This window comes from Ictidomys tridecemlineatus, chromosome 3, assembly GCF_052094955.1.
Source record: "Ictidomys tridecemlineatus isolate mIctTri1 chromosome 3, mIctTri1.hap1, whole genome shotgun sequence".
Taxonomy (NCBI): Eukaryota; Metazoa; Chordata; class Mammalia; order Rodentia; family Sciuridae; genus Ictidomys; species Ictidomys tridecemlineatus.
In genome coordinates, this window is record NC_135479.1 from 55075642 (window position 1) to 55097356 (window position 21715).

General features: G+C 47.4%; 1 protein-coding gene across 3 annotated transcripts in view; it reads left to right on the plus strand.

Moving 5' to 3' along the window:
• The window catches only part of Shisa6 (shisa family member 6), a 285217-nt gene that overhangs the window by 20619 nt on the left and 242883 nt on the right, over window positions 1–21715 (plus strand). For all 3 annotated transcript variants that reach the window (XM_078042901.1, XM_078042899.1, XM_078042900.1), the window contains one exon: window positions 1561–1721. In XM_078042901.1, the coding sequence (XP_077899027.1) occupies window positions 1561–1721 (161 nt within the window). The remainder of the gene's footprint in view (window positions 1–1560; window positions 1722–21715) is intronic.

A 21715-nucleotide genomic window follows, 5' to 3' on the forward strand; every position in this document is an offset into this window, starting at 1 on the left:
TTCTTTCTCCACCAAATGATCCTGTCACTCTAACTGAAAATGAACCAAGTCTTCTTGCATAGATGTGTGGTTTAAAAAGATAAAGTTGTCAAATTTTAGAACCCAGAGGGAAAAAATAGTTAAAATTCAGTTTGGTATTTGCCTCAAGATTCATGACTGATCAGGGGCAGAGCTGGGATTGGAACCCAAACCTCTTGTCTGTCCAGGGCAATGATTGTTCTCATTCCTGGACATGGAAGGTCAGCTCTCTAGCTGTGAACCCCGGGTTTGCTTGATTTCCTTTCCCAGAGCAGTGAGATTCTGCCTTCTCCCTGACTACTTGGTTCACCGAAGTGAATGGGGGGTGGTGGCATGTGTCTGCTCTTTCCTTGACAGGCCGAGAGAAAAGAAAGCCAGCGAGGGGAAAGCATTTGGAAAATCCCAAATTGCTATATAAATGCCACTAAATGATAAGATTGCCACCTCGATGCTCTTTGAGGAAGGTTCAGCATGTCACAGGCAGCATAATGGAAGGAAACAATTCACTCCCAGACGTGTCTTTCAACGGCTGTGGCTGTCACTCCCTGAGAGGGCAGAGTGTGGGAGCTGGACTCGGGTGCAAAGGGAAACTTGGGGTGGTCTGGGCACCCAGTTGGGGAGAGCGATTTCCCCTAAATTCTTTCCATAGAGGGCAATAATGGGGCCCTATCTACTTCTGTCTCTGCAGCGACTGGGGCATGCTGAGTCCTCCATAATGCATGTTTGGTTGTTGATGTCAGATGTTGTGTAAACAAAACCTGCTTTCTCTGGTTACTGAGACTTCTGCAGAAGGGTGGTCTCTCCCTTTCTGGCAGAGTCTGTGTGTGTGTGTGTCTCTTTCTCCCTGTATGTTTTTTTTTTTTCCAATGTTTGTAATTTCTCGCTTCCTTAAACTCCATTTGCCTTTGCTGTCTACACCATCATGTATTCTGATATTTACCTTTTTATCTTTGCATTCTGGCTTTGCTATTAAATTGCACTTTTTTTTTTTTTGACTGCAGGGGTTGTGTGTTGTACTTATTTGGGTCACCTGTATTTAATACGGGCTACTCTGTGTGTGTGTGTGTGTGTGTGTGTGTGTGTGTGTGTGTGTGTGTGTGTTTAGATGGGGATGTTGGTCCCTCGATAATTAGTAACCTGCTGGTGAATTTGAGGCCAGGGGTGTCAGCCCTTCCCTGTAGGGCTTTCTGCTGGCCAGCTGCTGTGTCTGATGTAGGTGGGTATCGGGGGAGCCAGGATTTTGAAAAGCCTGAGTTCACAGATGTGAAATGAATTAAAGAGAGAGAGAGAGAGAGAGAAAAAAACAAACTATAATCATAGCCTGTTAGTGTCTGTACCCACAGGCATGGCAACCTCTACCCCGTGTCCCCACTGAGACCAACACCAGATAAAGCTATGACTATTGAGAACTGAATGCCATATCTCTGTCTGCTCCTCCTACAGGTCTGTGAATCAAAAAGCCCTATGGAAGGAAGCCAGCGACCTACGGGGTTGTGCACACCTGCTCAGAGAATCTCATTGTGTGATCTCTTCCTTGTCTAGGGCTCTGGCTGACATCTTAAGACAACAGGGACCAATCCCCATAGCACACTGTGAAAGAGAAACTATCTCGGCTATCGATACCTCTCCCAAAGAGAACACTCCGGTCAGATCATCCTCCAAAAACCACTACACCCCTGTGCGTACGGCCAAGCAGACCCCAGGTACGTGAGAGCTGATTACTCGAATCCTGGCTGAGAATGTGTCGAAATTTTGGTGATGTTTCCTGTTCTGGTGCAGCAGGTCATGCGGGATTGTGCAATGAAGGATACCCCAGTGGACAGACAGGCTTGTGAAAGAGATTGGGGACTGTCTTCCTGGGAAGGATTTGTGATGAGAGAGACCACTGCCAGTCGTCAGTGTCTGGACCCGACAAGGGCTGGTGACTTGGGGCATCTGCAAGTTATTGAGAGGCTGGAATAAATCTCTTAAGTGAAAGGTGGCTTGGCGCAGACATGGTGGAGTGGAGGGAGGACACGCATTCGTTTGTATGGCTGGGAGGTTTGTGCTGCCTAAGATCCTGGGTACATAAAAAGAAAGTCTGCATCCAGAGGCAGAGCTTCCTCAACTGTTAGAATCTCAGGGAGTTCTTCCCGAGAGGAGCAATATCGTCTGTATTTTAGGGTGATCCTTTCCTGTGAGCTATAGACTTCTTTGATAAAGAGCTGTCATAGAAAAATGCAATACAGTTGTCTTTTGGTGTCTGTGGGAAATTGATTCCAGGACCCAACAGGACACCAAATTTTCATGCTCAAGTCTCTTAGTATGAATGACATAGTATTGTGTCTAATTTATACCATCCTCCTGTGTACCTCAAATGATCTGATTACCAATAACACCTAATATAATGTAAACGCTACAGAAACACCATGTTGTTTAGAGAATGATGACAGTTTCAGTAAAGATACAGTTTTAAAAAAAGAGTTTTGATTCATGGTAGAATCCTGTTGGATAGAGGGTCGCAGTTGGACGCAGAACCTGTGGATGTGGAGGACAGACGGTACTTTCTACTTTTTTACTTGATCATCATTGTAACACTATGAAGGGAACTGGGTGGGACTTCTTTTCCTTGTCTTACGGATCAATCAATGAAACTCAAGGAAATTTTAGTGACTTGAGCAAAGTCAAGGCATAAACAATTATAAAAACAGTAGTAATATAACCTAAATATGTACTGGGCTCTTGCCCAGTGCCAGGGTCATGCTGAACATTTTGCATTTGTTTTTTTTTTTTTTATTTATTTGTCACAACAATTTTAGAAGTACTTGTACCATCTTTATTCTGAGAAGTGGAAGAGTTAGGGGACTTTCCCAAGGCCAACATGATCAGTAAGAAAGAAAACCAGGATTCAAACCAAAGCAAATAGCTAAGAACAGTCTGTTTTGGAAAACCACTATGTCCTTACCCAGCTGGGGATGGGAATGAAAGATCTCTGAGTGCAAATATCCTTACAAGGACATCTTGAGAAGTCACATCTCACTGTGAACATGACCAGTGCTAGGGCACTGATCCCAGTCCCAGACACAGCTTTTACTTGGGTGCTTGGATCTAGAACTTTTACATCTGCCACCTGTAGAGGTTTTCCAGGGGTCTGAACTAAACCTACAATAAGGATAGACAGCCACTAGGTGGCGATAGGAGTGTCCAAGTCCAAAACTTGTCAGAGAGGGACTTGTGAGATCAAATTCGTTCTTTAACGTCTTAAACTTATTAAGTCATATTTGCCTTTAAGGTAGTATTCTTAAGTCTTTGGAGCATTCTGATAAAAGCTAAGGACATTCTCCCTTGAAAAATATACATATGCATATGAATAATACATATATTCATCCAGTAGTTGTGTAGGATTCAAGGGGATTCACAGACTCCCTCCAAAGTTAGAAGTCCCAATTTTAAAGGTGAAGATGAGTGATCCGCCTTTGCATAAAGTCTAGGATGCATTTTCAGCCTTAATAGCCTAGATTCTTGAAATGGAAGCAATAAGAAAAGGAGTCTTGGCAAAATAACAAAAAAAACCCCAAAAAACCGTCTGGGCAGTGGTCACCTATCTGGTTGCGTGTTAGAAACAGCTAGAGAGTCCTTAAAAATGCTGAGGTACAAGCTCCTCAAATTAATCAGAGTTCCAAGGCAGTGTAGCTGACACCAGTATTTTTGAAAATCTCCTCGAGGTGATTCTAACCTGCAGCCAGGGTGAAGAATGCCTTATCCAGATGGATTCCTTCATACCCTGAGTGAAGACTCTGAATGCCAGTGATCCTCAATTTGGCTCACATTAGAGTCACCTGCAGAGCTTGAAGCATTAGGGATGACTGCGTCCTTCTCTCCAATATCATGAGTTCATAGGTGTGAGGTTGTGGCCTGATCATGGGAGTGGGCGAGGTTTCAAGCTTCCCTGAATGTGAGCCACGTTTTAAGAATGGGTGGATTTGGGGAATTGCCCAAAGGTGCCATTCTAACCAGTCTTTACTGTCGTTGATCACTCTGGATTCTAACCTTGATCATCTCCCCAGCTTTGAGGAAGGTGTTTGTTGTTTGTTTGTTTGTTTGTTTTGTCCCAAAGATGCATCATTTGAAGTTAATCTCCTCCAAGGCCTTGTTTGAAATTCTGCAACTTCAGGTCACTTTGGCATCCATCAACAGCGCCCATGGTTATTTATCCTAACCTTTCCGTTCAGGTTCAGTTTTCCTCTGTCTCATTTACAAGTGCCAGTTCCCAACCACTGAATCCAGGCTGATTAAGTGAGCACTCTTTTTTTTTTTTTTTTTTTTTTTTAAAGAGAGAGTGATAGAGGAGAGAGAGAATTTTTAATATTTATTTTTAGTTCTCGGTGGACACAACATCTTTGTTGGTATGTGGTGGTGAGGATCAAACCCGGGCCGCACGCATGCCAGGCGAGCGCGCCACTGCTTGAGCCACATCCCCAGCCCCTAAGTGAGCACTCTTGATTTGCCCTTAAATGCCCTTCTCTGGGCAGGAAGTTCTGTCATGTCTTCTGGTTTCCACATACACACTCTCACTTTTAGTGAGCTAAAGAGAATAGCTTACAGTCCAGTGATTCACTTCTATGTTTAAAAAAAAAAAAAAAATCCCTCCCTGTTTTTCTCAAATCATGACTTTCCACTTTGCTTTTCAGGATGGGAATGGTTGCCCTGGCCCAGAAAGCATTCTCAGTGGTGAAACCGAGATGTAAAAAGCAATTTCACAACAAGTTACATCTTCCATAGCTTATAACAGACACAATGCTTTCCCAAATAGCTGCTATCCTTTGCCACACAATATTGCAAATTTGAGCTGAAGTTTTAAACAGAACTTTGGATACATGTTCAAAGTGGAAATGTACTGTGATTTTGCACTCATCAAATCAACCAACCACCAACTGTAGTAAAGTGGCAAGAGTTCTTAGGGGGATATTAAGAAAGATCCAGAAATACCAGGAGGCATCAGAGCACATGACTGGCTTTGCTGCTCAAAATGTGTTGGTGGACTGGCTGCATTAGCATCGCCCGGGAGAGCCTCGGGCCTTTAAGATGGTAGTCTTAAATCTTTTCAGCATCTGAAAAAAGCTAAAGACATTCTTCCTTGAAAATGTACATATACATAATGAGGTGAGATTCTACCTCACCTGCTGAATAAGAGTTTGCATCTTAGTGAACCCATCTGACAGAGTTTACGAGCGTGGGCTGGGTCTGGGCTTTGGTACTTTCATTGTGCATGCTATCTTGGCCTTCTGGGTTTCCTGGCCTGCCATTGAGACCACTGACTCTTGCTTCCTAGAGCCATTTTATGGGTAGAAAGAGTTAAACCCAGCAGATCTTTTAAAATAGGCCCCTGCCTATAGCAAACACTCTCTGTTGGCCATGATCAGGATGTGGAAGTCTATCCACAGTTTCTGGCAAAGGAGTCAAGTGAATAAGGGAAACCAAGACCTCTGGCTCGGTTGTTCTGAGGTCACCCAAGGTCCACGGAGTTGTGTCTGGGATGATAGCCCGTGGGACTCTGGTTTCTTGTGCTTATCTCCTGCATGAGGCTCATCCTCTGGGAATGAATGAGGTTTGGGGGCCAACTTGGTCAGGGTGGTGAACATTGAAAGCACATCTTGTTTGGTTTTGAGAAGTGGAAGGAGAGTCCTGCAGGAATAATAAAAGCCATGATAACGGAAGTAGCACAAGTACTATGCATTGAGTACCTAGGATGTACGGGATGCTCTGCCAGGTACCTAGTACCCAGAATATTTCTTAGCTCTGGAAACTCATTGTCTACATTGGCAGAAAGATCCTCTTTCTTGATCTAGGAGTCCAACTCATCCAGGATACCCTTCCCCATCTTTAAAGGGAGCATCATCATGGTCACTTACTTGGACATAGAAAACCGGTGAAGCCTATCTCCATTCCCCACTTCTCAAAGGTGGCTGTCTGTAGGCCCTCGCTACTCAAACTTTTGTCCATGAGCCAATGAAAACTCTCTCATGGGAATCATTTGAAAACTCAGAGTCTTGAGCCCCACCCCAGACCTACTAAATCGGAGTTTGCATTTTAACAATATGCCCAGGTGATGGGTGCACACGATGCAGTTGAAGAGGACCCCTCTAGTCCAGTGATGCTTAGTCTTGGCTGCCCATAGGAATTGTGAGGGGATTTCTGAAAATCCTAATTCCTGGCTGCCACCCCAGATCTTCTGATGGAATTGGTCTGAAGTAGGACCTGAACATCACTGCTCATCGCGTTTTAAAAACTTCCCACCCTGTTCTCATGTTCAGCAAACTGGAAGTTCTGGAGGAGCCTTCCAAACAGGGAAAGCATCCCTTGAAGACGGTGGAATTCAGGTGCACCCACAAGATGGAGACTGGCCGGTCAGAACCAGTGGGCTCTAGTGAGGCATCCTCTCATGGCAAGTGGGGACAAAGGGAGTGGAGGACTTGGGCTTATATGATAGAGGAGGTAAGCTGCAAATGGAGGCACCTCAGGAGTCACAGGCACAGGTACAAATATCAGAATGAATTAGAAGATCAAGCGGAACCTTTGGGAGCAGCACCAGAGCTGGTACTGCAGGTCTTCTGAGCTCAGGATCCCAGCGGCCTCGTGCGGGTTTGGTCTTCACAGATGGGGAGGAGGGGAGATCTAGCATGTCTGCTTGGCCTGATCACCTCCTGAAGAGCCTGTCTTGGGTATCTGGAGAGAATAGGGTGCCCATCCTGAGCAGTAGCCATGCGATCATATGTTGAGTTTCCAGGATGTTGATATGCAACGCCCCAGCATTGAGAGTCACATCAGCTGGAGGCAGTAAATATTTATGCCCCATCTACACACCACGGTGCATTGGATAAATGAGTAATCGGTCATCCTGCCTGTTGTCAGAGCCACAGGCTCGAGTGGAGGACTAAGGAGCCAAGGAGCATGACTCCGTAAGCTTCACCGAGACCGAGAATAATGGCTGAACAGTGACAGGGACGCCTTGCCATCGCCCTGCCCCACCCACCACCCCGGCCCTTCTGACCCGTGCTCCCACCGCCTTCTGCCCCTCTCCCTGCGCTCCACACACACGGACCTTCTTAACTCTCTCTCTCCTCTTGCCATTCATGTTCTGCCTTCAAGGTATTTCCCCCTCTCAGTTCCTGTGCCCCTAAATTTTCTAGCATCAGATATTTACTCGATGAAATTCACTCCTGAAATGGCACCAAATTCAGAGAGGCCTCTGCTAACCCTGCCTCTGTCCCCAGCCCCTGCACCGCTCTCTTACCCCATCTGACATCAGAGATTTGTTGGCTCAGGTGGTTTTAGTCTCTGCTCTTATCACAGTGTAGGGTCCATGTAGGAAAGGGTCTCAACTGTTCATCACTGCAGGATCCTAGAACCAAGAACATCTGCCAGAAGGTCCTAGCTTCTTAGTAACAGAGCAGAGAGTGCATGGATGACAACCTAGTCTTTTACTTGGAGGGATGCAGGAGCTAAAGCAAGGCGATAGGTTACACAGCTGCATGCTGAAGACCTGTCAAGGTTGCACATCTGTTCAGTAGCCCTTTCTGCAAAGCAGGTGTGGAGTTGGTCACCAGGTGGGTTGCTGAGCTGGGTGGCCCTGGTTTCTTACAAAGCCCCAGGGTCTCTCTCTTTTCCTTCGGGAGGTGGACCCAGAACTTCCCGGCTCAGTACAGGCAGAGGCTGGGAGCTTTACATTCATGGCTGGGCTCAGAGAAGCCATAACCCCTGAAGCTGAACTCTGGGAAACATCTGGTGAACCTCAGCCTCTTAGGGGAAATGGGATTTTTTTTCTCTTCTCAATTATCCCCAAGGAAACAGAACAATTTTGTTCTAGAGATGATCGCCTTGGAAGACGTTGGGGATGGTGAGGTCTGTCAGCCCAACTGTACGTGGCTTGTGGGCAAACTGAGACACATGGGGGTCACCTAAGTGGGAGGAGATACAAATGGAAGTATCGAGTGTGTTGGAGCAGTATCTGGCACGAGGAGAACACTATTTGAGGTGTATACTGTCTGATATGTTGATCGCCGTTCACATGTGGCTGTTGAGTGCTAATCGCTGACATTGATTTCACCTCTTTTTATATTTTTAATGCAACTACTAAAAATTGTAAAAGTTTGTATGTGGCTCACGTCTGCGATTCAGATTGTTTTTCCATGGGATGAAGCTGATATCAATGTCAGGAGCATGGAGGGTCCACTTGAATTCAAGTTTCAGTCATGAACAGAGCCATCCCTGTCCCTCATGGGCTTCTGGGGTATCCGAGGAGGAGATGGAACAGGTAGCTGTGTGATGTGTTAGAGGAACACTGGGGAGAAGGAGTGGCCTTTGGTAACTTGAGCCTGTGTCTGACTGGTGATGAGGAGGACGTGGTCACGGGCAGATCTGGAGGGAGATCTTTCTAGACCAATCAGGATTCAGCTCCCACCTCAGCTTGGATAACCTGGGCATTATTTAAACCAGGGCTCTGACACAGGGGCTGGTCAATTTTTTTCTGCAAAGGGCGAGATCCCCAGTGTTTTCAGCTGTGTGAGCCACACAGTCTCTGTGGCAAGTGCCCATTTCTGCCATATTCGGGCAAAAGCAGCCACAGGTGAGTGAGGGGCGGATCTGTTTTCCCCAAAAGATGATGTTTACAAACAACAGGGAGTGGGCTGACTTTGGTCCATGGGCTCTAGTTTCCCAATCTCTCTTGGGAAGCCATGGCCACTTTCTATGTGACATTTCTTTATGTAGAAAATGAAGAGTGGAGACTCATTCCTTGTGGGGCTACGGTGGGGTGTCATGGCAGACATGGAGCTCAGGGGTGCTCTGTAAATGTACAGCTCCGATCCCCTCGGGCCTCTCTTGATCCTCTGGCCAGGTTGAATCTTGGTCTTGATTGTTTTAGCTGTTTAAATTGATCCTTAGGAGGGCTGATGACTGAACCTTGTCACAGCAGAGACCTCCAGAAGATCTCCAGGTATCCCCAGGTGCTACGGTGGGGATGTGGTTCATCCCCCCAGGGTTCATGTATAGGAGACTTGGTCTCCAATGTGGGAATGTGAGAGGTGATGAGATCTTTAAGTGGTAAAAAGGGGTTAGATGGTTGGGTCATTGCCCTCAAAAGCGATGAAGGCAGTTCTTGCGGAAACTTGAGTTAGTTCTTTAGAGAAGTTGTTATATAAAGAACAAGATTGGTTCTTTCCCTTTCTTTGGCTTCTCTCTGGTCATGTGATCCCCACCCCTCTCTCATGTGCCTGCTGTGGTGATGTCATCCACCATGAGGTCCTCTACCAGAGCCAAGCTGATGCCAGCACCATACTCTTGAACCTCTAACACTGTGAGCCAATTAAACCTTTTATCTTTATAAAGAACCCCAGCTCAGGTATTTTGTTATAGTCACAGAAAATGAACGAATTCAGAGTCTCAGTTCTCTGACCTTCTTGGTGGTTTGATCCACTTCTTGATGATGATGTAGAAAATGTGCTTATCAGATCTACAAGGGTCACATCATTAAGAGGGTTGTCATCCTGCACAATGACAGATCCAGGATGTAAAATGTCTTGAAGGACATGAGCTCTCCCAAGGTTACATTGAACAAGCCTCCTCTGCTGTTCAGGACTCACCATCCCACCTGTACCTTGGATCCTATTCACTTCTGGCCCATAGACACCTTCCTCCCTTGACTTACTTCATTCTCCCTCTGCCAACATCCTTCTCTGCTGCTCTGTGCCTTCAACATGTGACTGGGCTCAGCTCTGCACCTTTACCCAGAAGGATGAGCCCACCCTCCACCTCCCACTCATCTCACTCCTGTTTCTGACAACTGAGTTTGGCAAAAGAGTTGTCTATACCTGCTGCCTCCAAGCCTCTCTCCTGCCCACTCCTCAGCCCATCCCCGACTGCTCAGCAGCATCCTTCACACAGCTGGTCTCTGATGTCAGCTGAGCTCTCTGTTCCCTGAATGCTGACTCCCTCCTCTGGCCCCAGTGCCCTTATGAGCTGCAAAGAGACCGTGGAGAGCACTGGCAAAGAGTGTCGGCCCCGGTTCAGGTCCCAGCTCTGCCCTTCCTCCCAGCAGAGCCCCAAATCCTCTGTGCAGTGTCTCTGTGCCTCAGTTCCCTGGTCTGAGAACCAGGGATAAGAATGTCCACCATGTGCTCCGAGGCTGTCTGCATTTCCCGGGGGTGTTCAGCTCCCTCCTCCATCCCCCTGAGTGGCTCTGTTCCTGACCCACCTAAGCTGTCCAATAAATATTCATGAAGTGAACACACACTAAAGATCCAATATTTAGGTTAGAAGACCCAGTAAGTCCTGAAGGGGAACAGCAGGTCATGTGTGAGAGTCACAGTGGTGGAGCCGACTCTTTGTTCAGTGTGAACCAACAGAGCAAGTCGGTTCTGGAAACAGCTGCCATCAGGCTGCATGGGAAGAACCTCCTTTGTCACCTACAGAGGTGACAAACCCATATGACTTGGATGCATAGTGATTCCCAATGGTGCGTGCATTGAAGTCTTGATTCCCAGCCCAACACCCATGTCCAAGGTGGGGCTTGGGGGAAGCAATTGGATTCTGAGGACTCTGACCTTTGTATTGTGGGAGGTAGTGGGCAGTGCAGCAGGTGGGACCTAGTGGAGGAAGAGGGTCACCAGGGGTCTGCCCTGGAAGGGGGTTTCTTGTCCTGGGGTTTCCTCTCTCTCTGTCCTGCCTTCCCACCATGATGTTCTCAGCTCAGGCCCAAAGCAGGAGCCATCTGATGAAGGAAACTGTGAGCGGAAATCATTCTTTCCTCCTCTGAGATGCTTGTATTGGGTGTTTGGGCCACGGCAATGAACAGCTGATGAACACACATGCCTGCTGTCCTCCTGGCTTGTGGGTGACACCTGAGTAGCTGAGTGCTGACCGGAGGCAGGCCCTGTGCTGGAACACGGGGTATTGTCACCCGTATAGAAAACGGGAGGCGTCAGGGGCACGGAGGGATGGAGCAGCCACAGGTGAACGAATGGCAGAATGTGAGTCTGCCCTGGCGCAGCCCAACCCAGGATTCATCCTCACTTCTCTTGGGATCCTGTGACCCCAGGCTCAGTGCCCAGGCAGGTCCAAATCACCCTCCAATCTTCGCGCCAGACTTATCCTGAAAGGAAGAGGTATTCCCACTCGGTGCCACCATTCAGAAAGGGAGTCCCAGCTGGGGATGTCCCTCAGGGGGAGAGCACTTGTCCGGCATGCATAAGGCCCTGGGTTTGATTCCTATTATTACAAAAGCAGAAAGGGAGTCCTGAGTCCCCGTCCTCCAATGCTTGGGAGCAAGTTGCTTTTCTCCACGCCTTGGAACAGGTGTGCCCAGAAGCAGTGCTCCAGAAGCCAGAAGAGGTGCCCTTGCTTTGTCCAGACTACTGTGCCCCACATGCCCTACCCACCCCGAAGGCCCTGTCCTGCAGGGTGGCAGCAGAGGCTTGGCCAGCTTGGCCAGGGAGGGCCTGTTTCTTGGCCCTCCCACGAAGGTGGCTGTCGGAGTAGGGGGCAGACAGAGCCTGATGGCACCACATGGCCAGCGAGAAAGGCGCGTCCCTGAGCTGGCCCACTCATGACGCCCTGTGCTTGCCCGGGGGGCGGGGGGATTTAGACTACGTTGTGGCTGTTCCCAAAGTGAGGTGTGGGTGGGAGGGAGAGCCAGGGCACAGGGTTAGAATTCACACTGACCTCCATGAGCTGTCAAAACTGAGGAACCCAGACAGCAGATTGCAGGGACAAGAGCAAGAGGGTGCTGGGCGGGGGCAGCAGGGAGCAGCAGGATGCAGGGAGGACAGCATGGGCCTAAGGGCTGTGGAGGGGCTCTCAGTCCATTTTCTGTTGCTGTGACAGAGTACCTGAGATGGAGTTATTTATGAAGGAAGGAGGTTTATTTAGCTCCTGGTTCTGGAGCCTGGGAAGTTCAAGAGCATGGCACTGGCCTCTGCTTGGCATCTGGGGTGGAGACTCGGTGCTTCTTCAATTCACGGCAGGAAATGGAAGGACAAATGGACATTTTCAGAAGAAAGAAAGGACGGGGAGAATTCCCATCCTGCAAGAAAGGCATTATTAAATCCATTTGTGAGGGCTTGGTCCCTGTGATCGGAACACCTCCTGCTAGGTCCCCGCCTCCCGATATGGCCATACTGGGGAACTAAGGCTTCAACACATGGACTTTGAGGGGACACGCTCAGACCATGGCAGAGGGTAAGGGCTCTCAGCAACAGAGAGACCCAGCCTCTAGCTGAGTGTCCTTGAGAGCTCTTTTTCCTCAGGAAGCTGGATATACATTGTCTGCACAGAAAAGAATATTTGGGTACCAAAGGGGAAGGGGTAAGTGACATTTAGCCACCCATACCCAGCTGTGCAGCACCAACTGTGTACCGAACACCCGTTAACATTCTGAAGGAGCTAGAAGATGGTCAAGGCCCATCCTGGACTCCGTGACCACAGAAGCCTAAATTCAAGAGCAAAAAGACAAGACTGGAGCTTAGCCACAAACCCAGCTCCAGTCTTGTCTTTTTGCTCTTGGCACTGGGTTCCATCCTCAGCACCACATGAAAATAAATAAATAAAATAAAGGCATTGTGTCCATCTGCAACTTTAAAATAATTTTTAAAAAAAGAGAGACAAGACCACCCAAAACCAGAGAGAGAGAGAGGAGAGAGAGAGAGAGAGAGAGAGAGAGAGAGAGAGAGAGAGAGAGAGAGAGAGAGAGGAGAGAGAGAGAGAGAAAGAGGTCATTGGCCCTGCAGTGGCCCCACCAGAATTGCAGGCTGTGAATATTCAGAGGGAGGCTGCTCTGCTCAGGATGGGCATTGCAGTGTGTGAAGGGCAGGTTCGGATTAAATGACCCAGAGGATGGTGGAGGGCATCCCTGGAAGGTGCTCATCTGGGGTCCACAAGAGCTCCGAGTGTGCAGATGCTTTAAGGGACCCTAAGTTCACAAGAGGGAGCGGCGATTGATTCCTTGGGAAAGGTTGGTTGTCATTCTTCCATCAACAGACTGCAGTGATTAAAGAATTGGGACAAAGGCCAGGAAGGAACTGGAACTCTGTGTACTAGTGGAGCGGCCTGCTCTGAGCAGGGGGATTTGTTTCCTCCTTTAAGCATATGGGCCATGTCCCTGGGGGTGGGGTGGGAGGCCTGGGGGAAGGGGGTGGGTGTCCTGCTCTGGAGGCAGCATATGGCTCTCTGGGGCTAAGACATAGGGTTGGGTAAGATTCAATCTTCCAACAGGGTTTGAAGAAGAGGTTTGTGACAACCTAAGGGGAGAAACTTGCAGAGGGGGTGACATGAGGACCTCATCCATGAGCTAGAAAAGCGGGAAACCAGGTTGGGTCTCAAGGTTCACGGATCCCTTCATTCATTCAGAGTAAATCTGGTCCCTTACCTGGTGTCAGGGGCTGAGGATATGGGAGTGAAGAAAAGTCCCTAGTCTCCTGGCATTTATATTAAGCTAAAGGAGACAGAAAATAAACCCATAAATATTTTATCTAAAGTCAGGCAATGGGGAGGTGCTTTGAAGAGAATAGAGTAGGGAAAAGGAGGTGGAATTCTCCTTGGGAAGTGGTATGAAGGAGCCTTATTTGAGGAAGGATTGATGGAGCCACTTGTGCACCTGGAGAAAGAGTGTAGGGTTGGGGTGATATCATGTGTGATACCTGTGGACAGCAAGGGGTCAGGGTGGGCAGCCTGGGGAGAGCTGGGGTAGAGATGCTGTGGGGGTTGAAGTCAGAAAGGTGGGGCATGGTGGGTATGGTGGAGCCAGGGTGGAGTGTGTGGCAGAGGAGTGATCCTCTCCGACTTGCATTTTAAAACAATCCCTCTGGCCGCCATATTGAGAACAGACCTTGACAGGTAGGTACGGATGAGAGAGAATGGCTTGGAGTTGAAGCCCTTGTATCATATAGATAATGGGAGGGAGGGGGAGACTTGCACTAGAAAGTGCTGGAGAAAGACCCAGCTTCAAGTTAATTTGTTTATTTTTAATTCCTTATTTTGACCCATTCCCAATCAATGGGTCATTTGTAAGAATGATACAATGAATACCCATTGTATCATTGCTGGTGGCTAATAGTCTATTGAATTTGCATCTCTCTCTTTCTCTTCCTCCTCCTCCTCTTCTTTCTCATTATCATCATCATCAACATCATCATCATCATCATCACCACCACCATCACCACCATCATCACTAACACTGTTACCACCATCACCATTATTCCAGAACTTTGTGAGAACCAGTTACCTATGTCATGACTCTTCCTTCTTCAAATTCCTCAGCAGGTATTTTCTCAGTTCATGGATGTTCTCTTACGTATCCATGATAGAATCACCAGATGTATGATTCTTGTCATTGTTTGAAAGAATCACCAGATGTATGACTCTTGTCATTTGTTATCTAACAAAGAACTCGGGATTTCTTTGCAGGCAGAAAAGATAGCATTCGTTGATGGAATACATGGAGGGTATGAGGGGAAGATAGGTGAGATTAGCCAGGTCTGGGTGAAGACTTAGAAAGGGTAACTGAGAGTTCTTACCCAGAAGAAAATCAGGAGAGATCTGGGTGTTGGCCAGTGAGTTGAACTGAGGGCTCTGGTTCTCCAGGGGGATGTTGCCAGAGCAGTCAAAGCATCTGCTTGCTTGCTTGCTTGGTCTCTTTCTGTCTTGGTCTCTCTTCTTCACACCCACACTGCACCATGTGTTCATATATAGATTTACTTTTCCCCCAGCTATCTAGACCATGAGTGCAGACCTGGGTATATCTCACCACTCATCTCTCTAAACAGTCCAATGTTGACACATTCAGCTGTAAGTGCGTTGATTACAGGGACGTATCTACTTTGTTCACCATATTTACAATGCTCCGTGTGTTTTTCATAGATCTTGGCCCTTGACAGCCATTCAAAACTATTTCTTAAATAAGAATTGGACAGAATGACTTACTCTTATTTAACACAGTAGACAGGGTACAACAATTATGATCATGTATGCTTGCAAATGACCGAGTTTCTAAACTAGTGGCTGTTGATACATAAAGAGAAGTTTTTGTCTTTCTCTGCTATGAAAGAAGCCAGTCCAGAGCTGGTGTGGCTGTACATTGTAAGGGACCAGCTGTCTCCTCTCTGCTGTCTCTGGCTTCCTAAGCATCATGGCCCAAGATGACTGTCCAAGTTCCTGCCACTTTGTCTGCAAGGGAGAAAGGCCCGACATTTCTTTATGGGCAAGTGCCATACCACTCTCGCTTCACATTAGCCAAGGTAGTCTTTATTTTAGGTAACCAAGTGAGCAGTTAAAATCGGAGAGCTCTTTGACGAGAGGAGAAAGGCTCATGGGGGAGAGTTAGCAGTCTGTGTCACAGTGTAGCCCAGGAGGGGACTATGCAATGTTTTCTACCAGGGACCATGGTGCAAAAAGTCATCAGGTGAAATGAACCACTGTGCTACCCTGTGTTTCCCACTGTGAACACCCGTAGTTTTGTCCTTAAATGGACTGTGAATGCACAGGAGGGACAAGGCCACTGGACGCCTCTGGAGACATGGATGAGAGCATTGAGGGTGTCGTGTTGTCTGCTGTTGGATTCTGACACAGGATGTCACCCAACAGCAGCCCAATGCACCTGGGGTTGGAGTGTGTCCTGCACTGAGGTCCTTGACATCGAAGCCCATGACCATTTCATCTTTGGGTCTCTGTGCCTTCGCTCCGTGACCTCAGAGTCTCCTACCTGGCGTCCTATCCCTTTGTGCTCCATGAAGAGAGGGCAACCAACTTAGATCCTTCAGAAGTTTTGCAAGATGCCACAAAGCCAGTTTTCCCTAAATAGAATATGTATGGAGGTTTTGCCAGAACTACCTAGAAAGTATGTTGATGTAGCCCTTTGCCTTATCCCCACCCGCCTAGCTGCAAGGAGGTGGGAACGGTCTCTCCTGCATCCAGACCACACAGTGGGAGGGAGGCAGCCACAGCCGGGTGAAGACCCACGTTTATCCCTCCCTCGCTTCTCCAATCTGATCTGTATTCTAGCTTCGTATTTCCCTTTGTGCGTGTGTTTAGCTTAGGGATTTATCACCGCAGCTTAGATCTGGGATGAAATAGATAAGCCTGCACTTTAATAAATGTGGCATTTCTTTTCCCGTAAGAATTAGATTAAAGGAAATGGGGCCTCTAAGGAGGCCGGCAGGGCAGCAAGGTGGAGCTGGGTGACTAAGGCAGGCAGTAGACACCAGCACCAAGTGGCTTGGGGATGGGGAACCCTGGAGCTCAATGTGGGGGGCCACTCTACAGGGGTGTGGTTTGGCTTTCCCTTGGTACAGACACAGCCCTGTGTCTCCCATGCAAAGGATCTTAAATGTCAAAGGCTTGCATTTGCTATGCACCCTAACCCCTGGTGAGCAGTTTAGGATCCTGGCCGGACACTTTCCTCTGGTAGAGCCGTGAGCACATTTCCCACTGGCAAACCGTTTGCAGAGGGGCTAGGTGAGGATTGAGGGGCTGCCGATCTCCACCAGGCCACAATTTCAGCTCCAGGGCAACCCCAGGAGCACCCCAACAGTGGAAAGAGTGGGTGATCCCTTTAACCTTGAGCAAAGACAATGCTGAACTCCTCTGCCTCAGTGTGCTTTCTCTCTGTGTGAGCTGACCAGGATCTCCTTCTTAGAATGGGATGGAGATACTGAACGACAAACATAAAGCAACCAGCAGGGTCACGTGTGCTCTAAGTAGTAGCCCTCGGTGTTCTTATTGTGGAATTGGGATCACAATAAGATGCAATCAGAGGCTTTACCTCTCCATACCTTTGAGACAGGGAGCTCTGCCATCTCCTTTGGCCCAGGTGAATCCAAATCCCTAAGAGAAGGCGACTGGGTGGAATGCTGTGAAGTCAGTCATTTGATCATCTCTGATATCACCTCCAGCTGAAGCTCAGGGAGAGGCCAGCTGGCTTGTTCAATGTCAAATGGTTTGTCCTGGCAAATGGTTTTGAGAGCTTTTAAGACAGGTTCCCCAACTTCCTGGCCAGGCCCTGTCTCCAGCCCTCCTATTATTATTATTATTATCATTATCATTTTTTTTTCCTTCACCACCATAAGGTCAATGTGACCAAGAACAGCACAGAACAGAGAGAGCAAGAGAGAGAGAAAGACAGAGAGACCAGGTCAGGGTAATGACCTGTATTTTCAGTTTTCATTAGCAGGCTCTCTCGCTCTCAGGGCTGCTCTGGGCAAACACCTGGCTCCTTCGTTCCCTGTAAGAGAAGCTCCTGATGACTTTGAGAGCCATGAAGGTTGAGCTGAGGCTGGCCGCAACCTCAGACCCGTGGGCTGCAGTGAGTCAGAGGGCTGGGTAGGCGTGCTGAGCCGTGTTGTGCTCTAAAGAGAAGGAGGGAGATGTTTTCTCTATCCACAGTCTTAATTAGGAGCCAATGAATCTCCAATCTCCATCCAGTCTTGGTAGCTTTTCTGTATTTTTTTTTGTTGTTGTTCTTGTTGATGCTACGAAAAGGTTTGCTTATGGGCCTTGTGACTTCTCTCTGGAAGTGACCTCTGGGTATTGGATGGGTCTGATAAAAATGTGCTCCAGGTAGATCGGGATTCTTTAGCCCAGCCTCCAACAAAAGTACGCATAGTCTCCCCACTGGATTCTCGCATTGTGGAAAATACTGTGTAAATGAATGGAAGGAACCATGGGCCTCCCTTTCCCCTGGAGAACATCCAGTCTGAGTTAAACAAGAGGTGGACACGTGTCAAGCTAAATGGCATGGGTAGCAGTACAAGAGTTAAAAATTGGTATAAGACTGTGGTTCTAGGAATGTTCATTTATTTTCCTTTGGAATAAGGTGCTGCCCTTAGTGTTTGGAGATTGAGGCTGTGTCTATCAGCCATCATGAATTGACGGGGCAGATGAGTGTCCTGTGTCCTACAGGTATGAGTTGACCCACGTGTGTTCAGGTACACGGCAGGGCACTGCAACCTCATTTATTCTCCGAGGCTTGGTTGAGTGCCTTCTGCATACCAGGCACTGTGCCAGAAGTTGGCATGATCCAAGTTGGCAGCCTGTGAGGTGTTGAATATTGACAGTGACCTTGAAGGGTAGACAAGACTTGGATAGTCTGAACACTGGGGAGGGACTGGCCAGGAGAGCAGTCGATGAATTCAGGCAAACCTTCAGAGTAGAGCATCAGGTTTCGCAGGACAGGGAATGGACCTGTCCTTCTGAATCAGTGAGCTCATGCTAGGGGTGGTTTGTAGGAAAGAGAGTTAAGGAAAAGGGTTGGAAAACAATATGGAAGTTGTGGATGCCAGGAACTGTTGGAGGGGAACATTTGAAAGGAGCATCACCTCGAGAGTATTTTTCATATTCATTTTATTCTCACCTTTTAGAAAGAGCTGAGCATTTCAACTTGTGATTGTTTGTCATTGCTAGTGTATAAAGTTAGGATTAATGGTTACATCATAGCCTTATCACCTGCCATCTTGCAAATTCCCTTTGTTCGTTTTAGGAGCTTTTTCATAGTCTCTTTGGGATTTTCTGCAAAGACAATTATGTCATGGCGAGTAAAGCTAGTTTTAGTTCTTCTTTTCTTGCTCATAAGCCTTTCATTGGGTATTCTTGCCTTATTTACTTGGGTAGAACTTTCTGGATCTTATTGAATGGAGGTGGTGAAAACCTTCCTTCTATCTTTGGGGGAAAGCAGTCAGTCTTTCACACTGTGGTGTTAGCTCTGTGTTCTTTCAGAGATGACCTTTAGCAAGCTGAGAAAGTTTTTTCATTTTTTTTTCTTCTTTCTTTTGGCTTGTTTGTGGAGAATGGATGTTGGATTGGGTCAGGTGTTCTAATTGGTATCTATGGAGATGTCATGGTTTCTCCTTTTAAGTCTGTTAGGATGTGACGAATGTTGCCTGGCTTCGTAGGCTAAACTAACCTTGCATTCCTGGGAGAAACCCTGCTTGGTCATAATGTCATGTCATTTTTATCTATTTTCAGATTTGGTGTGCTAAAATTTTGTTAAGAACTTTTCGTGTCACTGTTTATAAAGTACTAGGTAACCTCCCTTACTTAAGTAAGAGTGGGTTATGTAATTGGTATCGTTTGGAATTATGTTTAAGCTTGAGTAACAAAAAAGTAGCCAATTACGGCTTAAAAAAAAAATCAACGTTGATTTTCTGACCTAATCAGAATTGCAAAGGTAAGACCATTTCTAGAGTCAGGTCAGCAGCTCAGCATGGCCTCAGAGTACCAGACTTCTCCCATCTCTTCTTCCACTATACTTAGTGATTTGCTTTCCTTACCTATGTGTATTTCCTCATGATTGCAAAGTGGCTGTCCTAACTCCAGACTTTATATCAACCTTTCAGGCAACAGGCAGGAGGGAAGAGAAGTGCCAGCAGCCCTTATTTAGCTGGGCACAGTGATGCCCTGAATGACGTGGGTTTTTCTAAGCAAGAAAGAAGCAGAAAAAAATGAACTATTGGTGGAGAACTCCTATTGTGTTCCATCTTTTGGGTGAACTTTCTTCTCTTTTCTTATGGGTTCAGGTCAGACTTCCTCTTTGAAAAGCGGCTCTGGGTTCTGTGCTCACGGTAACAAAACTCTCTCTCATAGAGGAATCTGGATGTCCTTTGGAAAACATGGCATTTTTGAATGACTCGATGAATGTGGAGTCACACTTCCATGATGACTTTGTCACAGACACGATCCCATTTAAAATGCACAGACGTTGTAAGATAAGGTATCATCCTCTCCATCCTTCAAGGGAGAAAACTGACCCCCCAGGAAGTTTGGTGATGTGTTCCACCCAGACCCTCCTCGTGCACGCTCCAGCTGATGCTCTACCTCTACTACTTCTTACCAGGTCCTGAGCAGATGCTGCCCTCCCATGGCCTCACTGCTCTGCTTTCTTGACTGAGCCCTCCCCATCCGGCCCTGTAGCCTGCTGCTCAGCTCAGCATGCTGCATGCTGGATGTGCTGCCACTTCCCTAACACATGTGGCATTTCACTGATAGGAAATCAACAAGGGACAAAAGCTCAGAAAAACAGTCATGGCATTTCAGCTTTAATTGACAGCACCCTTCGATAGGGCCGTGCACCTCCCAGGTAACTCTTGCCAGGTAAGTTCGCAGTCAGGACTGCCGCCTGCTTGCTTTGGTTGGATCTGAGGAACTTCAGACGCGTTGTTAGAAGTCTGAGCTGGGATGAGATTTGCACATCCCATTTGGTGTGTCAGACAGATGGGGACAGATTCCTCATCCTGAGACGGGGAGGTGTCGTGTGATTTTTTTTTTTCCCCAGCGCCTCTGCGTTCTCTTCCTTCCCTGCAGCTTATTGTAAGCTACACATCTGGGGGATATATCCCACCTCCCCTCTATCCCCTCTGAGAGGAGCAGATCTTCCCTTGCAGTTGGGAAGGCTTAAAAAGGAGGGGGATGGTGTATTTGTTTGTTGATGTCTTTTAAAAAGTGAATGTGACAGACAGCTCAGGGGCCTTTGGCTGGGGGATTAATTCTGTTAGATACAATAGACATTGGAATGAGAGCTGAGTTTGAACAAGGCATTGTGGGGACTGGGGTTCATCTTCCTGTCCCTCGCTGAGCTTGTGAAGCCCTGTGAGGTCCCGCTTTGCCTCTGATGATAGACTGTGCTCCGGACTCAGATGAGGATAGCTGGGATGGGGCTCTTTGGCCCTTTGTGGAAGCTCATGGCTGCAGTGACGGTGTTGGGGATGAGATGGTGGGTGGCACTGGTAGCAAAAGCTGTCTGCATCTCCCCCGCAGGTGAGGGTGAGGACTCACATAGGAAATGCATTCTGAGCTTGAGCTGGCCGTGGCCCTGCAGCAACAGCAGAGGTATACCTCAGGCAAAGGAGGCCCAGTGTTCTAGTGCCCCCCCATCCCACACCCTACAGATCAGGGGACCTGGGGTATCTGTTCTGTGCCTGTGGTTTGGCTGTTCTGTGTAGCAACTCCCTTATCCCCTTGACCACCTGTGGAGTCCAGGCTAGGTCTCCTGCCTGCATCCTGAGCACTGCACCCAGCTCCTTCCTCTTCCACAGCTCTTACTCTGTGCCTCCAAGTTGACTCCCATTCATCGTGCCCTTTCCTTAAGTTAGACATCTGGATGTTATTGGAACCCATCCAAGGAAAACTGTATCTGTCACTGGGAAAGAAGTGATGCTGGAGAGGCAGAGGGAAAAAGAATTCTCTTATTAGTTCTGTGGATTCAGGACTAACTTCAGTTTCCTTCCAAAGAAACCACATCCCATTTGCATGGGGTGAAATGTTTATGCAGATCCATAGGACCCTAGGGTAGTTTGTCCAGAATTTTCTAAGTTCATTTTCTTATTTAAATGAACCCAAGTGGGAAGTTCTCAGACGCAGATATCTGCATCTTCTCTTGGAAGCAAGATTCAGGAGAAAGTATTTCAAAGTGTTTATCAGAATGACAGATCAGAAGAAGCCATGTCCTGGATGCCTGATTTAGATATTTAGGTTTAGGTTTATTGGCATGAGATGGTTTGACTATTCTGTGTTCCTACTAGAAATGGCTCCTATGAACCCCCCCAACCTTTTTTAGTTACTTTAATAATTTTTTATGGCTCAATTGAGACATTGCTGTTGGAGAAATAAGTGAAAACGTAGTGAATGCAACAGAGAAACTACTCATAATCTCATTCAAAAATCACTGATTGGAATTGGG